This window comes from Acanthochromis polyacanthus, chromosome 7 (genome assembly GCF_021347895.1).
Source record: "Acanthochromis polyacanthus isolate Apoly-LR-REF ecotype Palm Island chromosome 7, KAUST_Apoly_ChrSc, whole genome shotgun sequence".
In the NCBI taxonomy this organism is placed as follows: Eukaryota; Metazoa; Chordata; class Actinopteri; family Pomacentridae; genus Acanthochromis; species Acanthochromis polyacanthus.
The window spans coordinates 19,010,880-19,028,148 of NC_067119.1; the positions used below are offsets into that span (position 1 = coordinate 19,010,880).

The 17,269-nt window shown below is 38.4% G+C and overlaps 1 protein-coding gene across 2 annotated transcripts in view; it reads right to left on the bottom strand.

The window, feature by feature from the left end:
* Window positions 1-6: 6 nt before the first annotated feature.
* Window positions 7-17,269, bottom strand: part of vps13a (vacuolar protein sorting 13 homolog A) — a 43,208-nt gene continuing 25,945 nt past the window's right edge. Inside the window, exons 53-76 of one of the 2 annotated variants that reach the window (XM_051951054.1) lie at window positions 17,044-17,175; window positions 16,774-16,907; window positions 15,253-15,321; window positions 13,717-13,849; window positions 13,152-13,209; window positions 12,065-12,236; window positions 11,591-11,744; window positions 11,255-11,401; window positions 11,002-11,083; window positions 10,831-10,900; window positions 10,513-10,627; window positions 10,288-10,401; window positions 9,978-10,123; window positions 9,794-9,875; window positions 9,539-9,652; window positions 9,230-9,305; window positions 8,490-8,653; window positions 8,318-8,363; window positions 8,001-8,124; window positions 7,614-7,728; window positions 4,152-4,237; window positions 3,511-3,634; window positions 3,337-3,411; window positions 7-1,202 (exon numbers count right to left, since the gene is read on the bottom strand). In XM_051951054.1, coding sequence (XP_051807014.1) covers window positions 1,152-1,202; window positions 3,337-3,411; window positions 3,511-3,634; window positions 4,152-4,237; window positions 7,614-7,728; window positions 8,001-8,124; window positions 8,318-8,363; window positions 8,490-8,653; window positions 9,230-9,305; window positions 9,539-9,652; window positions 9,794-9,875; window positions 9,978-10,123; window positions 10,288-10,401; window positions 10,513-10,627; window positions 10,831-10,900; window positions 11,002-11,083; window positions 11,255-11,401; window positions 11,591-11,744; window positions 12,065-12,236; window positions 13,152-13,209; window positions 13,717-13,849; window positions 15,253-15,321; window positions 16,774-16,907; window positions 17,044-17,175 — 2,583 coding nt within the window. In that variant the 3' untranslated portion in view covers window positions 7-1,151. The remainder of the gene's footprint in view (window positions 1,203-3,336; window positions 3,412-3,510; window positions 3,635-4,151; window positions 4,238-7,613; window positions 7,729-8,000; window positions 8,125-8,317; window positions 8,364-8,489; window positions 8,654-9,229; window positions 9,306-9,538; window positions 9,653-9,793; window positions 9,876-9,977; window positions 10,124-10,287; window positions 10,402-10,512; window positions 10,628-10,830; window positions 10,901-11,001; window positions 11,084-11,254; window positions 11,402-11,590; window positions 11,745-12,064; window positions 12,237-13,151; window positions 13,210-13,716; window positions 13,850-15,252; window positions 15,322-16,773; window positions 16,908-17,043; window positions 17,176-17,269) is intronic. The other variant, XM_051951055.1, reaches the window with a different exon arrangement.

Consider the following 17,269-nt stretch of genomic DNA (forward strand, 5'->3'; position numbering starts at 1 on the left):
ACGGCATTGAAATTTGAGACACCTATTTTATTTTTTGATGAAAAAAATAATAAGCCACTGCAGTGAACATTGGCTAAAAACAAACAAAAAAACTTAATGGCAACAGAAATATTTAGTTCTATTAAACTTCGACACACCCCAAACCGAAAGCAAACCTTTAAAATATACATCAGAGTAAACAGCAGCTCATCATAGTAGTATTTCTTTCTTTTAAATATATTTTCATCTGCATAAGTCATCAATATGGTTGGCATTGCATATGTGTGGTATAAAAACATAAAAATCACAAAATTACAATTTGCAACGCCGTTATACAGACGACACGAGGATGGATATATACAGATACGATACTATATTAGGTCAATATACAGCAGACTGATAAATGTCGGTACAGTATAAAAATAGCATGCATCTCTAAATCACACTGAACAGTCTTTATCTTGCAGAAATGTATAAAAATGAGGAAAAGAACGTAAACAAGGGCTTTAAGGACGCACAGCTCGAATTATATGTGTTATAAAGCTTAACTCGTGCTGTAGAAGTGTGTAAAAGAAACACTGTTCAACATCAAATGTGCTACAACTATGGTTAATTTGGCCTCAGTGTTATTCAAGTGGTTTTCTATCAGTAGCTGTTGCAGTGACATTTCTACACCAAAATACAACCTGAAGTAGAAACTGATTAAAGTTAGTGGCTTAATGTGTGTTCTAGTGTAATAAGCAAAGCAACCCAAAGCCCCCGGAAAAAGATCTTTACCAGTATTTCAGAGTCAAGCAGGTTTTACAAAATGAGTATATTTTTATTTCCATAAAATCATTAAAAATTGACTATATGTGTGCAAAAGGATGAGTGCAATCAGAGCAACGAGAGTGAGAGAAAGTTTGGTTCAATGCATTCTGAGCATCTGTGGTAAATGTATCTAAGTCAGCAATCTGTTTCTAGCACTGCTGTTTACATGCACACACACACACACACACACAGTCTTTCACCCCCGACACACACTAACAGTCAACATACAGCATCGCTTGTGCGCTACTCGCACACGGAGGGAAACACAACTGGCATGCAGTAAAGAACAAAGGCACTGACACACACTCGCACAGAGCTCGTGTACGTGTGTGTGTTTAACAATTCTCGCTCTTCTCCAGGAGTCAGTACTTCGGTAAACTCTCTCTGGCGTCCTCCAGTTTGGCAAGAACCCACTGAAAATAAAGCGGAGTCAAAGTTAAGACTGATTATTTTTACGGTGAGTGTGAACCAGAGCTTGTTTCTACTGAGACAGATGTTGAAAAAACAATTTATTCAGAACAAAAATAAGTAGGCTCAATTTGATTATATGTACCTAGATAACACTGAAGCATTTCTTAAACAAATAAAAACAATAAAAAAATTTATGTATAAGGGATGGACTAATTATCGGCCTGGTCAATTACTGTGGCCGGTATTTTGCTTTTTTTTTTTTTAGATTATCCGTATTTTTATTGACTGATTATTGATAAATTACAGGTGCTACTTCAGATCTGACACAGCCTCCTTTCTCTGTGTCACTCTGTGGTCTCAGAAATGTCTTTCAAGCAAAAACTGCACAAACTGAACAAGAAAAACAAGCTGCTGCCACAATCCAGGAAATTAGCCTCTTTTACAGTGGCTAATGGCTAGCAGCTAAGTTAGAAGGCTGCCACAGATTAAAAGTCTGGAGAAACAGTCCGGAAAACAATAATTAACAAGAAAAGCACTCAGAAAGCACAGCACTCCGCCAAGGCTGCTCAGTTGACGTATCATTTCCGACGGATGCATGTTATGTATTTTTTCTGGATCGTGTGTACATTACTCTTTTTTTAAAGGTCTATTGCGGCAAGCCTTTGTTTTGCTAGTCTCAAAATAACCCTTAACTCCAGGCTTTAATGTTGAAGGCGTAATTTGAATGCTACAGGCTTTTACTTTGTAACCATTCCAGCAGCACAGGAAGTGTTTCTCTAAGAGGAGGTTTCTTGACATGATGAAGATGCTGCCAAACAGATGCCGTGCTGGCAGCTATATCTGACAATGGGAAATCCTGAACAAAGCCGTGGATCCAGATTATAAACCGCATCAGCCCCAAAATCTAATCCCTTGGTCCTTGTGCCATGTCTGACTTCCCCTGAAAGTTTCATCCAAATCCGTTTGTTCGTTTTTGAGTAATATTTCACACAGATTCATGTACGCCGATTGTCACATAACTCCACCGTTCCTTGGCGGAGTAATAATAACAACAATGCTTTAAGATCTGGAATTAGTGGGCAACAAAAGTGATGGAAGAGCAAAAGATTAAGAAAATAGAGAAGAGCAGCAGACATAAGTGCAGGAGAGAAACTGATCAATCTCAGTTGATCCCACATAAACAGAGGAGGTCGTCCAAATGTAATTGCTCCTATTTCTATTTTACATATTCAGTTATGTGTTACCTTTATTAGTGAAGAAACCTATTAATTAACAGGTTCTGCTCCATCACATGCTGTTAAAACATCACATTTAATGTATATCAGCTACGAATGTCAGTTATCAGCCTTTCTCAATCACCAATTGGCATCAGTAACCTTAGAAACCCATACTAGCCAATCTCTATTATATGTTATTATTACTATTATCAGTTTATTTAAAAGGAACCATGTACAACATTAAACATAAATGTTTCCATTTGATGTATTGCACCAGAGTTAGCTTAAAGCTAATTTCCATCTGCAGTCCTTGGGCAGGTTACAATGAAAACATCACAACATTAAAATGTCACAAAAAAGTACATGACACAGTGAAACATTATACACATACACACTTAAAAGCGCACACACACACACACACACACACACACACACACACACACACACACACACACACACACACACACACACACACACACACACACACACACACACACACACACACACACACACACACACACACACACACACACACACACACACACACACACACACACACACACACACACAAAGACATTAATGGTTGCAGTTCTGAGTGTCTGAAAGCAGGTTTTTCAGTTTGCTTTTAAAACTGCTGATAGAAATAAGGTTCTTAATGTCATCAGGCAGGGCGTTCCACTGAGTTGCAGCTTTTACAGAAAAACTGACTGTCCAAAGGCGGTGCATCGAAAAGGTATTGAGCAGTCACTGGTAGAAGATATACTCATGGATGTTATAGATTGCGTCGAGCGATACTGAACGACGTGGCGCAGCAGAAGAGGGGTCATTTCACAATTTATAAACAAGACACATATTTGAAAATAACCTAAAATTTTCAAAGCTCAGAAGATATGTGTTTGCAGGAGCATCATGAACTCACCTTGGCTATGTCCGGAGTTCTGAAGTTTATGATCTTCCCAAACTCTTTGGCGTGGAAGACTGACTTTACTCTCTCCTGTAGTATGCAAGACGTTTAGTGCAATAATGATAACAGTTAAACCTGCAATACAATCCTTATAATTTCAATAATAAAAGTACAGGTTAGCTTTCGTACCTTGGCCTCAATGCGAAGGCGGCGCTCCTCTACAATCATTGGATCCTTGGTGAACTCTTCGAACAGATACTGCCACTCGCAGGTCAGCTGGCCAAAGGTGCCCTTGGTCACAAAAAATATTCCTCTGAAAAGTAGATGAAATAAAGTGAGTTGCTGGATGGAGGTATATCAGCGGTTAGACTGATATTAGAGAGGTTGACAAAAGGAAAAAAAACCTGTCATGAATGTAAATGTGTGGCATTGTCACACGGTTTACAGCTGCTGTCAAAATATTCAAATCACACAATGCTGCAGTGACCAACATTAAAACAGTTTGTAACCGAGCAGCTCTGCATAACCGGTGAACACAAAGCAGGTTGGGACACATCCAAAAATAAAACAGTCATTTTGGAGAGTACAGCAGTACAACAACAAAGTTCAATGCCATGAACTGCACATTTTTCACATTAACAGTCCTGTATTGTAGCTCATCTGCTCATCTCTTTACAATAGTAAGTCGTGCCATTTTACCATCAACTTGTTGTGTGATCATGACAGTACAAAATTTTATTGGCATTACAAACAAAACTCTTCTGTGAATATAAGAAAGAGTAAAAAAAAAAAGGGTGCGCTTTACACAATGGGAAGTCAAAAACACTCACCTCTTGGTGATCATGAGGAAGTCAGAATCATTGACCTTAGCATGAGCAAAGTATCTGTACTTGGCAAAACGTCCGTTCTCAATTTTCTGAAAGAACAAAGTTTCAAAACAGTATGAAAATAGTTAAAGAAACAGCATAACTCAAGAGTCGATGCCTGAATTAAACTGAAATATGAATGACAGCAAAACCTTTGGGCAAAATATGTATATAAACGCATGGAAGTCATGTAAAAAGAATATGTGCACAAAAGTTTACTGTAATGAAAGTGAAAAATGCTGTGGGATGAAACAAACACAATGGCAGTACAAGTTGAAAATGAAACAGTTTTATTGACAACAAAATGACAGTAAATGAAAGAATGATGCAACAAATATTGGAAAAATGAAATGATTGATGATTATGGAGATTTAAAGAAAAAAAGATCTGAATGAGCAGACAGATTTCTTTTGAGGATATGAGAAAATAACAAGGAAGAATAAGATGAAAAGAAAAAATAAAGACTCAAAAATTAAACACACTTGATGTTATTTAACAACTACAAATATAAAATACACATTTCTGTAATTACTCCTTCCTTTGGTTTGATTAAATCTTTCAGAGGTGAAGCCTGAACCGAGTACAACACAAAAACTCCAGCAGATGACAGACTAAACACCAACGCTACACTACAGTCGTCACTTCTAGCATCTAGCTGTTTTACTCATCATCATCATCATCCTCTGAGCCACTTCTACAGCTTTCACTGTAGGCCGATCGCCTCTGTGGACATGACAAGAGAGAAGAGTCAAGATCAGAGAAGAGCTAACCAGAGCTTGTTTCTGGACAGCTACTGTGAGTGAGGTCAGCAAAGGTTTGAGTTCAGACAACTGGCTGAATAAATGCTCATTTCAGTCGTACTTTTAGTTTAGTTTCCTCGAAGTTACTAAAACTTGCTTGTTCAAAGCTCTAAATCAACATGTCAAGTTTGTAGGTCTGACATGGCATTTCCAAACAGCAGGTAAAGACAGGATATATCTGACCTGAAGTATTGTAAGCTCTTGAAGCTACTTCTAAGATTGGCATCATGTTTAAAGCCTTTTAAAAACGATGAAGCTCAACACCTTAATGTGATGACTATAAAGGTGTAGTGTTTAAGCTTTGTGTAGAATTGCAACAACTGAATACCTCTCACTGTCCAAGCATGTAGGAAAACTTAGAGGCTGCACAAAGTCCTCTATAGAGAAGCGTTTGGTTTGTCTTCTCTAGGCTACTGTAACTAAATTGCAGTGGAACATGAAAAACTCCATGGAGGAGGACCTGTTCCCTCTGTAGATATGTAAATTATTTATTTTAAGGAAACAAAAACACATTTCGTATTTTAAGATGGTTACACTCTAAGGAAAACATAATTCTATACATTGTCAGTAGGTTCCCCTAAACTCCCACACTCTGGTCCTTTAATGATCTAAAATGAAGAGCCTCTGTGGAACTAAAAAGGTGACGTTTATTCCAATATTAAAAGCACTCAAAGCGAGGTGACTGGTTTTTCCTCAGTCAAACTGCCATAGCAGAAACTAAATTATACTTAGAAACAAGCCTTTCTAACCAGTTAATAAAGAAAAACACAAAACACGAGCCTAAAATGTGTCATCTGTTCACTGCTTCATCATCATTCTTTGTTGCTGTTGTTCTGTTTATCCCAAATTCTAATTTGGCACAGAGGTACTAATCTGTTACTATCACATCAATACACACACATAACTAATGAAGGGGTCTAAAGCTGAGCAACAGATGGGTGACAAATTCAAGAGTAACCCGGAATAAGATGAGGCAAGAAACATGCAGCTGTTTCTACACAGAGAATGCAGGGTCACTGACGGTTTAATGAGAAAGATGTGACTCATATGTGAAGCTTCACAGACACTTTTTCAGCCTCTATCATTTAGATTTAGAATTGCAGAATATCAATTAGAGAGTTGAAGTTGTTTTAAAGGCTTACTGAGGTCAAGCATCTTAGAGAGGGACTTTCATTTGTCACCTGTCTGTTAACTTTAGGTGAAATCCTACAAAATTAGATCTTTACTCCAAGCCAAACAGTGAAGCTCTGACCTGAAACTCATAAACTTCAACCCACTCCATCCAGCATGACAGCTAAAGTTATGACAAAAAAGCATAAAAGATTCAAAACTGAGACACTAAGCTACTCTAAAACCTACTAATAGAAGAACTCCATGTTATCGACACACTGAATCACCTCCAGTGAACGTGTTAATCAGTAAATTGTTTAGCAAATGGCTGCTACAGTTGTACACAAAAGTTTGAGCATTTTACATATTCTGTTGATTTTTCAAGTGAAAATCCATGTCCTATTCTTCATTTAGAAGTTCTCTCCTTCTTTTAGACCAACTCAAGTATTTTCAGTCTGTCTTGCACATGCAGCATGTTTTAATCCAATGATTTGAAAGTTTTAGCCTGTGTTCCTGTAAGTAGTTCATGTTGTATTTTAATGTATGTTTTAAATTACTGTCCTGCTACAGAAGCAGATCACTTTACAGTTTCATTTTCTGACGGACATTTGCATCCAGAATTTGCTGAGATTTAGTGAAATTCTTTCTCCTATGCGTCTGTCAACGTCTGCCACACTGCTTCAAAGTGTATTTCCACATAAATGCTTAACATTTGGCAACTCGTTTTTTCATCAAATGCTGCTCCTTTTTTCTAAAAACATACCTGAGAACCAACTGCGAGTTCAGTTTTTATTTCATCTGTCTGCAGTACATGCTTCCAGAAACAACACTGTTTTATCCAGATACTGTGTTACGTACTATGGAAGTTGACATCTGCGATGAGGTTTCAATATTTTCCCATCATATGCCGATTTTTTTTTTTTATAGATGGAGACACTGTTTGGGCATCAGCACTGCACAGCTGAACAATGCCTTTCTGCCCAGCAGTCAAGCAGTTTTATCACAACATTTTCTTGGCCTTCTTTTCATTTCAGGCAACAGAAATTGTGAGACAGGATCGCTTTGGTATTTTCTAATGGGTTGCATACAATTGTTTAAACTTTAAGGACAACACATGTATGTACATGTAGCATCACTTCCCAAACAAAATCAATGTAACAACACGAGGCACTAAACTAACCCGCTAATCAGTGAGGTATCTACACCGCACATTTACCAGGGCTGCAGTAGCAAACACACACAAAGTTTTAATTAATCACTGAGAATCAGGCTGGATTAATTGTTTAACACCAAGAAAATAAATAAAATCAGCAAAAAGCTCATTAATAATATAGCAGACTGGAGGGAAGATGGAAGTAAATCAGTAGCATTAAAGTAAAGTGGTTAAGTTAGTACAGTTTTTCTCATATCAGTTAAAAGAAGAATATTAATCAGCAGCTATTTGCCCAGGTCAGACTATGATTATGATGATTATGATGATGATGATGAGATGATGATGCAGAGATTTATGTCCTACCTGGAGCATCTGGCTCCCGATGCCCTCCTTCTCCTTGTACGGTCGTATGACACCATCCTCATGTATGAAGCGAGGAGGACGTAGAGATTCAACATCTTGTGACGTCTCTGCTGCCCTAAAAATAAGACAAGACACAGAAATGCACTTTGACACACAGATTCCAAACACATGGACAATTCAGGTCTACAATACTGCATAAACACACATACACACTAATTTTACTGATTTGAGATCATTTGTCAGGATTTGTGGTGATGCTGCACCGGCATTTAGTATGCATGTGGACTGTTGGCATATGCATGTTAAAGTGTATGCACATTCATGAATATGCCAATTATCTGTGTAGATACTAGCTGCTGCTGCTGCTGTAGCATAAAAAAAACATACCTCTTGATCCCTTGGAAGGTGCTGCTGGCCATGTCAATAATGCCTCCAGTAGGTCTGGCTACTGCACCAACCAAACCTTTACCAACACCTTTAAAGAAGCCAGATGCACCCTCCTTCTGGGCTCCTACAAAATGACACATCAACAAGTTTATGGTAAATGACACTAAGATTTAGACAGCTAGAACACCGTTTCATTATTTCAACAGAATCCACAGCAAATGAAGAAACCAATATTTATTTTTTGTATTTTAATACACATCAGTTTTGTTTTATTTTATTGCACCAATCAGTTTTCATAGAGGTGAGACTCAGCTTACCTTTAATAGGTTTGGTAACAATCCCTGTGATCCCACTGAGAAATCCCTGAAAAAAAAAAAATCAAGAGTGGTAAGAGTGGTGGACCCTCTTATAGACTAGACTACAGTAATACTGTTGCTATATTCAACAGGAGAGATAAAACCACTGCATGCAATAACACATTCTACGTACAGACACCAGTCCTTTTCCACCCCTGGTCAGCCCTTCTCTCAGACCACTGGGTTGTCTGTTCATAGCCTCTCGTCTCTTCTGCTGGAATTCCTCATCCATCGTTATGGCAGCGACACCCTTCGCCATGGCACCTGTTATCCTGGATGCTGCACCTGCTATTCCACCTGTTCAAAAAAATCATTACAGGTCAGTGTGTATCATGCATGAAATATCCATTTTGACTTATGCTGCACTGGAATTACATATTCACATCAAAATCCAAATCACATTCACTACAGGGGCAGTCATATTTTTGTGCTAAAAACTTTAGATTTGCCTTCAGTCTCAGGTGTCTCACCTTAGTCAGCCACTGTTAAATTAAGGTAATTAAATGTTGACATTTTCTAGATACAGCACTGTTGTAAAGCATGACATTTTAACCCCTCACACAGCCAACCCTGCAGTAACAAAAGTTTTGCTCAGTTATTATACTTTGTTTAGATTATACTTCTGTGTAGCAGTCATGAACATGTCCCAATAAATCAATACTGACAGCAGATAAAGTTGGCCACACTGACCATGGTTGAGCCGTGCACATGCATTTGGAATTACAGATGACGAGATATTATAGCTTAAGACTTTATATATTTCTTTTATGATTCATTCTATCATTAGAAATATCAAAAAAAAGTGTAAAAATTCTCTTGCTTCTGAGCTCAGTCCCCTTATTTTTTTGAGAATTCCAGTGCAAATGTACTTACCTACAGCTCCTCCAACCAGAGCCTTCATCCCAAGAGCCATTCCTTCAATAAACTCTTCTGGACCCTGAATGGCTCCCTGGAAAAACACAGATTACACTTAAACACGAAGATGTAACGGCACAGTACAATCTGATGGAGCTTTAATAAGTCATACTGTAAATGTAAGTCTGAACAAAGTGTTGATATTTTTCTGATTACACATCTTAAATATTCAACAAGCTTTAAATAGCTGCCCACAGCTTCTGGAATGATGAAAGACATTGAAAGATAAAAGTAAATGTAATTGTATTCCTTATATTACATTCCTACCTGATAGGGCTCATAGAAGAAAGCCTCCACTCCCTCTGACAATCCTCTGATCAGCCCAAAGGGGTTTCCAAGCACATCCAGGCCCAACACCAGCACATACATCTGTTTAATAGCCTGAAATAAACATAAATAGAAAATTGAGTGCCAGATTTTATGCATTCTCATTTTGTTTCATATTTAATGCATGCAAAAACAGCATTGCACTGTTGTGGTTCTGCATTACTATAGTACTGTTGTTGTACATCTGTGCATTACCTGCTTAGAATAATGTCTGATGACCTCCCACTGGAGCTGCTGAGTGGTACAAAACTGGAATTTCAACTCAAAGAAGGCCAGTCTGAAAGAAACAAAAGAATCAGTCATGACAAATTAAAAAAAAAAAAGAATAACATTGTATGCAATTTGTGTGTTGTCTGTTTTGGTCTCCTTGTGATCATACTTGAAGACAACATCCTGCACGTCAGTGAGCGTTGCTCCGATACTCTTCAGCAACAGGTTGAGGGACTGGACGGGGATGAGTTCTGTATCTCGCTTCTCTTTCAATCCATCTTCTCCACCCGTGCTCAGAGAGAAACTCAGGTGCAGCTGCAAACACGCAAACATACCTAGTCATGGTTGAATCCACCGAAGATCTAAAATTCTAGAGTCCCTTTATATCAGTCACTGCAGGTGTGGTTGATGGAAGTGGCAATGTTGTGATCCATGAAGACATTATTTGCTTATATGTAGGAATTTTGGCATTTACACACCTTGATGGGGGAAATGTGAAAGTACTCATAGAGGCTGATAGGAGATGTGTCAGCAGCAGAGGAATGGTTTAGTTCTGTCTTCATATACTCTATGTCCTTCTCAAACAGTTCCACCTGTAAAACAGAGACAAATATAAAGGCACATGAAAGCACAAACACAACTATTGAATCAAACGAAACTCTATTAATGTATTCAAGTTTCTAAAAAACATAGGCGACAGTTACCTCTTGTTCTGAGCTCATGATGCTGGCGTTCTCAGGGGTGAAAAGGTCCAGGATGGCATACAAGAAGCCCAGATCGAGCTTGAGATCCATCTCTTGAATCAGCACCTTGAAGTACCTGAGGAGAACCGACATTTCAATCAACACTTCGGAGCAAAGCTGAGAAAACATTTCAGCATTTATGCACCTGTGTGTGGGTGTGACAAGCGTTACGCATATTAGAAAAAAAACAACTTTCAGGCAAATGTGTTTGTAAGAAGCACATCTAGAGGAAACAATAAATTTTACATAGAGGATGGGAATCAAGAGAAAGACTATTACTTGATGCGAGAGATATCAGAGTGGCCTGCTGCTCTGGTAACAATGCTGATATCAGTTAGAGGTTTGGGTTCTGGAAGCAAAGAAACAAAATCATATTTTAGACCAAAAAACAGCACATAATCAGCATATGACAGTAAATGGAAAAACAACACAGAAGGTGGACTAACAGACCTGAGTCCATAGTGATAGACTTTGGCAGTTTCACAGGGTAAAAAACGTAGGGGAAGATGGCCCCGGGCAGCTGATTCTGGATCTGTAGAAGGAAAATGTATTTGTAAAACAGAACTCAAAATATATTAATGAAGTCAACTTTGACTGACTTGTAGCATTGTAACACGGACATTGATCATAGTGGATCGTAGATCATTTTTGATAAATGAATTTACTTAATATTTATTTTCATTCAAAGTGCGCTTCTTTTCACCTGAATGCGGTGGATTTTGACACGGTAGGCTCTCTGTCGTGGTGAGATGCTGTACTCCACCTTCACACCAGGCAGGAAGTGTCTCCTCAGAGGAGCTTCAACCGGCTGCAACATTTGCATATCCATGCCACTGGGAGTAAATTTCACCTGGGAGACAATCACAAACACCGCAAAGCTGAACAATTATGCCTCCAACTAATTATTTTCAGCATTATTTAACCACTTCAGCTACAGAATGAAGCCAGTTGTATTAATGAGTATAAACCTTACATGTCTAGTTCGTTAGATCAAATTAGTTTTATCTGACACAAAATATTTAGAGGAATAGACCCTGACCTGGAAGTTATTTTCCAGATCACGAATGGCATCGTCTACGGACCCGGATTCAATGTACTCTTTGAAGCTGTTCTCCAACATCTCAGCGTCCTTAGCGCTCATAGTCTTCCACCGATTCTTCTTCTTAGGTTTCGATTCCCACACCACATCAGAGCTAAGACAAAAAAGCGAATAAAGAGTGTCATTCGTCATCTCAAGGCTACATGACTCACTGGAAAAAGAACAACAACCTCTTTTATCGATCTTCTGTTTTATCTGACCTTGACTGAATGTTTACACATGAAACTCCAAGTTCTACTTATTACTTGCTGTGTAAATGTGACATCATCCAGCACATCATCATGTAACAGAACACAAAAAGGTCATTTATGCACCTTTAAAGCAACTACGTATGCTTTCTTACATGACAATCTCAGTTGTAAATCAGCGCTGACTTGTCATTAACAATTTACTGAGCAAACAACAGCATGGCACCTTGTGATCCCAATAAAGGAAACCTCTTGGCTGCTGCTGTTATTGACCAGAGACACGCCCATGTTCTGTAGCGACAGGATGATTTCCTGCTCCGCCAGCTGTGCCTTCTCGTTCTCACAAAGCACCTTGTAGATCCGTTGATCCTCAGTGAACAGCACAACACGCTGGAGACCTTTGGTGCAACAATAAACAAAAATCCTACTGTTTTAACACCATCTGTGGAAAAGAAAATTCTTGGCATTCCTTAGGGAGTCAGAATTCAGCATCTGTCACAGCTCTGCTCCCAAAAGCGGGTAGTATTTCAGCGACTCATTGATTAATTAATCAAGGAAGAACACGAGGTTAGACCTGAGTCACCTGATTAATTTGCCGCCTCCTCGTCCATATGTCCTGAAAACTCTATTACTAACAACTGTCCTTTGGTAAACTCATGCAGTGACGATGAACTAGCAATTGATCAAGATCACTTCTAGTGAATATAAAATTACAAATTGCAAGTAGTGTGGACATTTCATTTCAACATTTATGTACTTTCAGCCCGATCTCACGGGGATTCGTGAAACTGTCACGTAAGTTTTAGTTTCGGTTTCGTGTGCACCAACACGATTTCATCATGTTTTTCGTGCCGCTCACCACGAAATGCGCACCAATGTATTTTAAACGGCGGACTTTTCGTGCCACTCAGAACGTATTTCAAAAGAATGTGTATATTATATTTTTAATGTAAAACTGTGGCGAATCCAACGCTATATTTTGCATGACATCGTCCCTAAACATAACCCCAACCATAACCTAACCATAAGCCGGTGGTACACTTACCAATTTGCATAGGAATTTCAAGAATGTCCGGCGGACGGCGGCCGGCGGCCGCAAACGCAATCGCACAAGCAGTATACGCCGATGGACAGCTTAGATCGTCATGAATCCGCCGGTATAAACCACTTTCAGATGTGATTACCACAGCGAAAAACATTTCGTGGTGAGCGGCACGAAAAACATGACGAAATCGTGTTGGTGCGCACGGAACCGAAACTAAAACTTACGTGACAGTTTCACGAATCCCCGTGAGACCGGGTTGGTACTTTACCTTCATAAAAGGAAATCACAAAAAGTTTTCCCTCATTGTTCATGTCCTTAAGCAGGTCCTAAAGATGCAAAAGCAGATAAACAGACATCCTGTTAAAACAACATCTTTTTATCCTATATGATCATTTCTAGATGTTAATTCATATCAAAAGACACGAGTTAAACTGTATCAACACATTATCTTTAGGTCTATTACTTAGTGTTTTACAGGGATTAATGGATTAGGTAAACTCCATTTCCACAAGTGCTTTGCTATAAGTACACTACATTCTCACTTTCACTTTGCTTTTGACAATTAAATAGAACTGGTGATACTACTTTGACAGTCTTGCATTTAAAAATTATCTTTTAAAGTGTATTTTACTAACAATAAATCATGGTACTGCATGTGCAACAAGGTTTCTTATACACTAAAAACAACATAAAGCACAGTGATTTCAATCTTCAAGACTAAGTGACCTCATGAATCAGTCAGTACTTGCTTCAGAAAACACAATAACTTTTTAAATTTAAGATAGCACAATCTTTATCATGGAACAAATATCATTCTGACTCAGGTATAGTACCTCCTCACTCCTCAGCTTCCCTCCATAAGTGCCACAGGTCCAGCAAAGCTCTCGGGACCCAGTAGGCTGAGTCCAGGTGTAGTGCACAGCTTTTCCAGCCTCCAGCTCCTCCTGCTCCATCTCCTTCTGAGAACTGCATGCACATGAAACACACCCAGACACACACACAGTGTATGTATCAGTACCATTGCAACTCCTAAAAACAAACAATACTGCACTTATTTAAGATGACAGGAAGCAAATAATGAAAGATGACGGTACAGTGGAACAGTAAAACAGAGGACAATATAACAGAGCCCATCCACCAAAAATCCACCACCATGCCAACAATCCAATCCAAAGGACCTGTCTCTTAGAGCACGTAAGCAGTTCCTGTCAACAGACAGAAACATGACAGTACAATGGCCAAACACCCAAAGGTCCCCAATATCTCTGCTGAAAAGACAAAGATTTAATATGCATATTCACAATTGTATTGATCTTGAGTTAGATGAAACAAAGCAGACAAATGAAAAGGAAATAAAGAAAGGAAGAAGTGTGAAAGCCACAATCTATGCATGGAGATTAAAAAAAAGCAAGAGAATACTAGTTGATGCAACAAAAGTACTGGAAGAAGCAGGAGGTGTGATTCCTTTGGCAGAATCCCATCCAATCAGCAGCGTTGAAAACTCGTATTTGTACAAGATGATAAGGCTTTGACGGATATAAAATGGCTTTAGATGTCTAACCTGCTCCCTTACTACGCTTGTCACACCCACACACAGGTGCATATTTACTACAGTGATCTTTAAACATTTGTCAGTGCAATGTTCCAGCAGGTTAATAAAAAGATAACTGGTTAATGTAGTGAGTTGTTTATAAATAAATAATTCAGCAGAAAGTGACAAACTAGTTTGAATGAAAGTCTGACAAATGCCAAAAGTGCAGTGATTATTACACAATCAGTTGATATCATGTTGAACAAGAGAGCAGATTACACTGACAAGCCAGAATCAGGGCTGAAGTCTTCTTCTATTTATTATTATTACCTGAACTCCTTGTCTGACCACACTCTGCACTCAAATGTATTACATCAAATGCTACAAGAATTCATAAACATTTTGATGCTAAACTTTATTATCCCACTTGGTGTCATCCTCAAACCTCATTTCGCATTAACGAGCTATCCATACTAGCTATCTGAAGCTAACGTGTCACTCACACAAAATTGTATATTACTGTTATGTCTACTGCTGTTTTTCAGCTGTCACATGTTGAAGGCAGGATACAAAGTAGGGAGATGTTCACATACTATATGTCAGTTTTTATAGCATTCTACATGTTAATTAACAAAAGACAAACCTGCCAATTCCACTTATCTTCCTCTGGGCTTTCAGTCTTTCCTCAACATGTATAAACGATCCAGCAACTGCAGAAATGTTCATGTCTTTCTCATTTGTGTTATTAAATTAGTTCCACCTCCTATTTCATGTTCTCTATCTTTATCTTGAGTTCAGAGTGTGTCAGCAGAGCTTTCCCCTTTTCACATTTTTCTACCTGTCCTCCTCCTCTGAGAAGGAGAGGTCGAGCAGCTCGTCAGGAACCCACGTGGATTCTGTCCGGGCGCTGCATGACCCACAACACAAAAACATAAATCTCTATCAGCAAAAACAGACACTGTTAGTTTCTAGGAGCTAAACTGTTTAAGGCTGCTGCAACAGGAGAACAGTATGGTCATTCAACAAATATGCAAAACACATATCAATGAAATGCAAACATGAACACTGTGAATGAAGTCCAACTTAGTTGGTAAAATTAAACCCTGCAGAATACAAACTTCATTCACAACAAAAACTGAGAGAAGACAGAAAAAAAGACAAAAACAAGCAAGAACACTAAAATAACAGTACAATGAATAAACATGTACAACTGCTGAAATATCCTGCTATTAAGACAAATCTTCTGTTTCCACTTAGTCACAACATAATTCAACTTAAACTCTGAGCACTTTAAAAGCACGTTTACAGAAAACATTTGCACCAAAATACACCACAGTGACATTAAAAAAATGACAGTATGAGTGCTATGCAAGAAATACTTTCCATGAACACTTTACCTGAAGAAAACAGGTCCCAAGTAAATAAAATTTCATACAAACACTTTTACTCAGTGTTGTGAATTCACTAAAATGATGTTATGTGCGGCAAACCTATCCTTAGCAAACACTAACTACATTTTCTTCCTTTTTTTTAAACTTCCTTCTTGATGAATTACATCTGATAGAGAAAGAATTTAGTGATGACACAAAACTGCATGGCTTAACACTAGAAACACCAAGAGGTCAATTTACCCCCTTGTCGTTTTCAAATGTTGCAAAAACCACCTTCCCTCTTACTTTCTGATTTTCCGAAAATGGGGCAATTAATCATCTCCTGAATTGTGGGCAGTTTTGGATTAGGTTTGTCATTTATCCATTGAACTGTTGTGCAGTAGTTTTTACTCCAATGGAAAACCTGTGTATAATGCTGCACTCAACACTCAGGCCACGTCCGGTTGCTTAGCAACATTTATTGTTTATACATCTTTTTAGAAGTATGTGACCTTACCATGAGGTACAGCCAACTAGATCTGATGAACAGACTAGATAAATAAATAGAGATGCCAGGAGACTGGAGATAAAACATATAGCGTAGCATTACTAAAACAGGTTATTATCTAAAACTAATTTTTTAACTGCTTGTTCTACCTTATCTACTGTGTAGCGTACTTTATTGTACATTGAAGCCTTCGTTTATTTATGAATTTCAAAACAATAGACCATTTAGATCTTTAATTAGATAGACTACAGCCAATTTAAATGTAATAAACCCAACAAACAAAAAAATTAAATGCCGTTTTGTCAAGTCCAATTCATTATATTTAAAAAATATATAGGAAAATGAACAACTTAACTGCTTAATGAAATGATATCAGAGTGATTGCTGACACTGTGGCAGCGGGGGGAAAAATGCCACCATCAGCGGTTCTAGTGGTTAAACGGTTTCTTTGATTTTAATTGTCTCTATCCTGTTGTCTCACCTCTGATGAAACTGAAGTGTCTGGTCTTTGGTATGGTTGATGATGAGGAAGGGGGCCGCACCGTCGTGGTACTCGGAGAATCGGATTGTGGCCGAGTGCTCAGACAGATTCACATCTACAATGATCCCGCCCACCTGAAAGACAGACAAAACGTTTCTGAAAATCAGCTTTCACAACGATGTCTAATCAACACAATGCAATGCAGAGCATTCTATAGAAAAAAATTACCAAAGAATCACACAAACATTAGCCCTGTATGTGTCTACTTACAGAGTTGTCCAGATGCAGCAATAGGCAGTTTTCTGGTCGAGTGAAGTCAATAGTCTGAGGAGGCAACAAACAACCTCCTACTTTGATCTTTAGCCGCTTGGTGACATTCTCAGGCCAGAAGGGAACAGCTGACTAAAAGCAGGAAAAAAACAAGACCTTAAATAGAATAGTGATGATCACTTGTCTGAATGTTACACAGTAAGTCTATCATATCTTAAAACCCCAA